The 7,285-nt window shown below is 26.8% G+C and overlaps 1 protein-coding gene across 1 annotated transcript in view; it reads right to left on the bottom strand.

Annotated features, from left to right (window-relative positions):
* The window catches only part of LOC107444575 (staphylococcal nuclease domain-containing protein 1), a 61,339-nt gene that overhangs the window by 24,159 nt on the left and 29,895 nt on the right, over positions 1–7,285 (bottom strand). Inside the window, exons 7-12 of the mRNA XM_043041169.2 lie at positions 4,591–4,697; positions 4,333–4,515; positions 3,120–3,314; positions 2,845–3,028; positions 2,151–2,292; positions 63–166 (exon numbers count right to left, since the gene is read on the bottom strand). Coding sequence (XP_042897103.1) covers positions 63–166; positions 2,151–2,292; positions 2,845–3,028; positions 3,120–3,314; positions 4,333–4,515; positions 4,591–4,697 — 915 coding nt within the window. The remainder of the gene's footprint in view (positions 1–62; positions 167–2,150; positions 2,293–2,844; positions 3,029–3,119; positions 3,315–4,332; positions 4,516–4,590; positions 4,698–7,285) is intronic.

Below are 7,285 nucleotides of genomic sequence, written 5' to 3' on the forward strand. Positions count from 1 at the left end.
ATATATATATATACACATATTAAGATCCTGACTTGAAGAAACAAGATTTTTTATTTTTATACCTCCTTCTGAAGACAAAGATCTTTAGTATATGCTAAGGCTTCATCTCCAAAGGGTTCACCAGGTGTAAGTCCATTATCACGAGAAGCTCGAGCACAACTAATACCTGAAATTTTTATATCTTATTTCAAGTACATACAGATACATAAATTAACACCACTAAAATGTTTAAATTTGTAACACTTAAAGCGAAAATTCATAGCTGAATATTGATAATATGGAGTATAACATTGTATAAATACTCAGTAACAACTAATTAATCTGATTTCATAACAATAATTCATATTTATTCTACGCAGTAGTATCTTTTGAAAAAAAAAGAGCGCGATTCCTTGAGATGACGAGTCCAGGGGTGATTGTGAGCCCAAGTCAAAATTCCGGAAAATTTCTTAAGTTTAAAATAAAAAAACANAAAAAAAAAAAAAAAAAAAAAAACATTTTAAATTGAAAAAAATTTAAACAAGGTTTTTTTCCCTTTTTCTCATTATTTCTTAGTTTACTTAAAATATACTTAAAATTACACATACCTGTGAGGGCCAGGAGAAGTAATTAAAATTTACCAATGTCTTCCTTTCTTGAGTTTATGATTATAATAACTAGTTACTGATAAAAAATGAATATTAATTACGAATATAAGCTTATGAAGTATCTCTCTGGCTCTCCCTTACAAACAAATAAAATAAACTGTGTTTTTAAGTTCCATTTTTGAAAATTTGATTTCCGGAAACTTCTGTGATCAATGATTTTTTTAAACGTCTGGACCTTCGATCTCTGGAAACTTCCGGATCATTGTTAGCGAAAAATCCGGAAATACGGATTTTTTCCGGAGCACAATCAGCCCTGCGAGTCATTGGCAGGCTTGATGTTGGTCAATCCAAAAGCGGACCGCTGAAACTGCCACAGAACAGCAACACCTGTACAAAATCCATAGCCTGGTCATGGCTGTCCAGCTTGCTTGCCTTTGCAACTGGAATAAGAGTCTCCACACAAACAGTATGTAGACGTCTAACTAAAAGGTAGCAACTTGAAGTCCACAAGGCTTCAGATCAGTAGCTACCAGTTTTCTGAGAAGCTAGACCACAATGCTAACCACTTTGCCACTATTACGCTCTCGGTCATGAAATTGTAGAACTTCAATGACCCTCTGACCCACAAAGGCTTTTTGCAGAAGTGTTTTACTTTTTCATAATTTTAATACACTAAGCTTTGAAAAAAATAATTTAAAAAAGTAATAACTTTTTTTAATGTATTAGGCTGTTAAATTATGTTTAATCAAATATTTAAAAGTTTAAGAAAAAAGTACATTAAGCAAGTAAAAACAAAAATTTCATCTAAAACACCAGAAGATAAGGGAAGAGGGTTTTTAATTTAGAACAACTAGATAAAACTAAAAATTGCACAAATCAGTTCTACATTTGCTGCAGTTATGAACTTAAAACAGGATAGATATTTTGTTTTTTTACTTTTGTGACTACAGCTTCAGCAATAAAAACTTTATCATTTCAAACTTACTCTTATATATTATAAGAATATGTATAAATTTTTAAACAATTTTATTTTTATTGCAGTTCAATACAATTAGTTAAAAAATATAATAAAAATATCTTAAATGAACTGTTTTAAAAAAAAAATTTCTGCTTAAGAAAATTTATTTTAAGATTGATAGCTTTCTGCTTCATTACTGATATTACAGTTTTTAGCAATGTAAAGCTTTGCTTCACATATATTTTTAAAATATACCCCCTCCAGGGTAGACCAATCAGATACATTTCTTAAATTTTATTGCATATATGTATAGCACTTTAATTTTCAATTTGAAACAAAGAGAAGCAGATTAAAATGGAGTAGCCCACTTAGAATTATTAACTCCAAAAGAGCACAGGTGACCATCAAATTTGGCCCCAAACAAGCACAGACTGTTTTTTTTAATGTTTTGCATAGTTATGAAATTAAATGTAGTTTCATTTCATAACTTTAAGCTTATGCAATTATTAATACAAATTCAAAATCATGTAATTTAAAAATAGCCCTTTTTGAGCAGAAACTAAAAAATGGCAGTACTAAAAATAAATTGAATATTTAAATCATACCTCCAAGCAAAAATGTTATAAGGTAATTTTGACGGGGCAAAAATAAACGGAGTCTAGATCCACTTGCAACAAATTCAACTAGAGCTTCAGTTCGTCCTGCTCTTTGAATTAAAGGAAAATATTGTTTGGACAGTTTTAGATCCTAAAAAGTGAAAATTTAAATGTACATTAAGATTAAATGCTCAAGCAAAAACAGTAACATGTTTTAAAGCAATAATTTTACAATTTATGTTATTTTACGTAACCAAAAAACTGTTAATTTATTAAACAAACAGACAATAATTAAGAAAAATTCTTGAAACTTTATGATCTGTTTAAGATAGTTAAAATGAAATTCTTTTAAAAATTTAAATTATTCTACACTGAATGTTAACAATATTTAAAACAATAAATTTTAAATCTAAATGACTAGGTTACGATTAGGAAAATTAATGCCATTATGCAAGTGTGAATTTATAAATTAAAATAAAGAAAGAAGAAGATTTCAGGACAAAAAAAAATCATAACACATAATTTTAAGATATTTTTTTAAAAAATGCAAAGCTTACTTTAAGGTTGTTTCAAAATTGAACTAAGGCTTTAAATTTTTTTAAGCATATTAAACTATTATTTAACAATAATTAAATGCAACCAAATGTTTCAATAGTTAACCATGAACCAAAAAAAAAAAAAACACATACATAAATATACATACACCCGATAAATCAACAATTCGTAGAACAGGAGCCTCTTTTTTACTATGCAAGCCTTTTCCAGATTTTACAGCTTTTGTTTCTGCAGAAAGAAGCTCATCATAATGAGCAGATCGTTGATCATCATCTGCTCTGTATCTAACAACAGTTGCCAAACCTTTACTGACTAATGCTTCAGCCACATTGCTATATTGAAAAATTATAACCTTTGCTATAAATTAGTACTTCAAAAAGATAGAGAATGAACCATATAAGAAATTCAAAACTAATAACTTACATTCCTCCAATAGTTACAGTACAACATGTTTTTTCAGGAAAATTATTGTTGGCAGGCTGCTTATAATCAATAGTAACATTTACTTTTTTCCCGATCAATTTCTTACGAAGAAATTCCCGAGCTTCAAACATGTAAGGAACATCATATAAAGGTTTTGATTTCGTTTTGGGAGTCTCTGATGCATTTTCCGGAAATCTGTAAGCAATAAAGTTTTATCATTTTTTAGCATGCAAAATAAGTTATTAAAAAGGAATATAAATATTTGAAAAATTTTCTATCTTAGTTGTAAATAAAAACAATAGAAGACAGAAGAAACAAAGATATTAACAAATCAATATTAAATAAAAGTATTTATAATGATTTGCTATTTTAAACAATTTCTATATTATAAATCGCATTTATTTTAAAAGATGCAAAGAATTATAAAGAGACAAGTGTACATAAAACAAAACATGAAAAAGGATACATTAACTCATTAATGCACATGGACCCTATTTAAGAATGATTTTGAAAATGTATCCATAAGCTCATTAGAGGAATTTCATAGAAATTATTAAGTACTTTTTTCTTTTAAATTTTATAAATTGCCGCTTACATCAAATGCTCAGTTAATAATGCAACTATTTTTATTCTTAAGTCCAATTTAAAAGTAGCTTTTTGTAATTTCAAGAAGTCAAATGTCAGCTTATTTAATAATATTTTAATTTACTTATTTGAAGTCAACAAATATTACAGTAACAAATATAACAATTTTTTTCTAGAATTCTCATGGAATTTTAGATTTTAACACATTGTTGACCAGTTGATTTGAATAATTAATTGGGATAACATAAAAAGATTAATTGAAGCTTTTTATGTTGCATACATATATATGCATATATATATTTGCATGATGCAACACGTATCTATTTTCTTCAACTTTAAAAATTAAACTAAGATTAACCTTCTAATAGATATAGCTTGATAATTAGGGAAAAAGAAATGCACAATTAAAATATGATAAGATCTCTTTCAAAATGCATTTATAACTTTAAAAATCAAATTAGAAACTAGAAATTTTGATAAATGATAAAGTGAGCTTTTATCAGCCTCTCCTAGCAAACAAAAGGCAACTTTTTTTTCTTCACTTAAACTACAGTCAGCTCATTTCATCATTTTTAAATCGCACAAATACAAATAATGCTGTGTGATTTTTTTTAAGCCTTTAACTCACCTAGGAGGACGTATGCTGGCAAGAAATATTTTTTTTACAGATGCATCTGCTAACTTTACATTCATAGCATCTGCATTCATAATTTCAACTACTTTTCCCTGAAATTCCTTTTCTTTTGCATCAATGACAGGTCCACTAGGAGCATATTCTTTCCATATTCTAAGGCGCCGTTCTTTTGCAAGCCTAGAATAATATTAAACTTTAACATTTTAATGGAAAAATTATTTAACATGCAAGCAATAAATGTTAAATACTAACTTTTCAGCAGCTCTCAGTTTTTCAATTCCAGATGTGACACATTGAAGACTCCAATCTACACATTTAGCATATCCTTCAGTTAATAGTAACTCTGTTATATTCCCTTTCTAAAAAAATAAAAAGAAATATGTTGCTCAAAAAAAACATACAACTTTTTCCTTAAAAGAGAATCAATGAAACAGTTATTATGGCAGAAAATAAAATTAAAAATAGCATTTCTACATGTTAGAATGAGGTAGTATATTCATTTAATTTGATATATTTAAATGAGCATACATTTATTATTTAATAGTGAAATTTCCTACTAGAAAACATTTTTAAAAGCTAGTATTAAAATTAATCCTTTCTTAATGCAACAAAAATATGACTGGCAGTTTGTAAGAATAACTAATGATTAAAAATCAAAATCAAAAGGAAAGATATTTTAAAATGTATCTTCATTAATATTCAATTCAGCATAAGAGTTTTCTTAAAAACAACTTTTTTAAATAAAAAATTTTAGATCTATTTGAAAAATCAATCTGTAATCATTAACAAAAGTCCGTTTTAATAGAAAATGTTCTTCCGTAAAATACTGATTAAGCCCCAACCAAATTTTGAAGAGAATTGCTACAAAGTGGAGAACAACCAGAAGCAAGGAAGAAATGCACAGGTTTTAAGAAAATCGAATATATTTAGTAAAGCGGATATGCTACTCAATCCAATTAAGAACAAAACAAATGAAAGTAAAATTAAATAATTAATAAAATGTATTTCAAATAAATTGCATTTTAAATAACTTACCTTTCATCTTCCCCACTCTTTTTCAATTATGATTGCATTGTTAAAAGCAAGTAGCGATAATATAAAAATTCCTTCATTAAGAATAAACAGAAAGAACGAAAGATTTAATTTCATTATATTTATTTACAATCATTTCTAATCAAAACCAGGAAAGCTTTCAAATGAAGTGTCTGTAATCAAGCACGTATGAATCACAATGCTTGATTTTAAAATTGTGTAAATATGAATCAAGATGTTTGATTTTAAAATGGCATGAATATGAATTGCAATGTTCGGTTTTCAATCGAGATATGTAATTCTTAAATCATAATAATACTCCATAGGAATAACAATCTGTATTTTTTAAAATACATAAATCGATGTTTGTAATTAAAATTGTGTGACTATGAATCATCAATTTTAAAAGCACATGAATAAAAACCACAATACTGATATTGTATTGTTTAATCATGTGAATACAAACTTCGAAGTGATTATTTAACCTTTTAGATAAGGAAAGTAAGATGAAAACATTTTCCTCTTACTGTGTGCTTTTCTTGCCGAAATTCATCCTCCACTTAGTCAGTGGGAGGTAGCTACTTTAACAACCAGTTATGAATAATTAAACATTTTGTTGCAATTTGTACCTCACGTTCCTTGGAGGGAGCAGAAGCAGGGATGTAAATTACTAGTTATTTTTGGCATAGTTATACATATTTTGGCTAACTATTTTTGTAAAGGGTAAAAAATTTAAAATATTTTTTTTTAAATACTTTCTCTTAATATATTAATATTTCCTCTAAAAAAAACAAGCATGCATTTTATAAATTGTTAAAATGTTTTATTAATTTTTCTTTTAAAAAATTGTGTATATTGTTTCTGAAAGATCATAAATAAACTACTACAACAGAAACACCTTTTTTTAATAAAAAGAGCATTGTTTGAAGTTATATTCATGTTTTAAAATTATAAACACATTTATCCTAATAGAGAATTGCTAAACTACGAATTTCAAAGAACAAGGTTTGAGTAACAAAGACGATGAGTCAGAATTCACGATTCAGAAATACCACTGGAATAGGGAGAGAGGTTAAATTGATTCAGAAGGGGAAATTTACAAGTTTTTAAGCTCGGAAAAAAAAAGATGTTTTATTTTCTTATCTGGGCTTTTCATTTCTTTATTTTTATTTCAAACATTTAAAATTAATTTAAAGATGAATTTACATATTAATTGTAAGTGTATTTATTATGTTTCTTTCACCCCCAGATTAGATTTGTATATATGAATGCATGGAGTGACTATAGCTGTGTTATGTTGTAGAGAGTAGAACACTCTTGAGGATTATATTTCCTTTTATTATTGGGGATTATGTTTGTTTTTAAAAAGTTATCTGAGGCTTAGGGGAGAGTCGGGTAGCCCCGTCCACTTAAGGAGTATTGCTAGTTCTGTATAATAATCAATATTTTAGTATGTTTCTATTGTTTTATCATCTAATTAAATAATGCAAAAAGAATAAACCAAAAAAAGAATAGTTTAACTTAAAAAATCGAAATTAAAAAAAAAAAAAACAGATTTTTCAGCTCTTTTCAAAATGTGTGGGTTAGCCCCGCGCAGTTACAAAAATTACGTTTTTTGACAGTTTTTTCAGGTGTAAATGAAAATGACCAATGTATTGACAATAGATAAACCTCATTCATCATTTTTATCACAAAATTATTTTATTTATTACATATTTATATACTTTTAGTGAATTCTATCATTTAATAACAACTGTCATACTTTTTATTATTATTAATGTATATTAATATATTATAATATTAATATATATTTATATTAAATATTTAACGAAAATAATTTAATTTAAGTAACAATAATTAATAACAATAGTTGTTTTTCAATATAAACTTATTTGGTTGATCTCTTCTTATAAAC

Source organism: Parasteatoda tepidariorum, chromosome X1 (genome assembly GCF_043381705.1).
Source record: "Parasteatoda tepidariorum isolate YZ-2023 chromosome X1, CAS_Ptep_4.0, whole genome shotgun sequence".
Taxonomy (NCBI): Eukaryota; Metazoa; Arthropoda; class Arachnida; order Araneae; family Theridiidae; genus Parasteatoda; species Parasteatoda tepidariorum.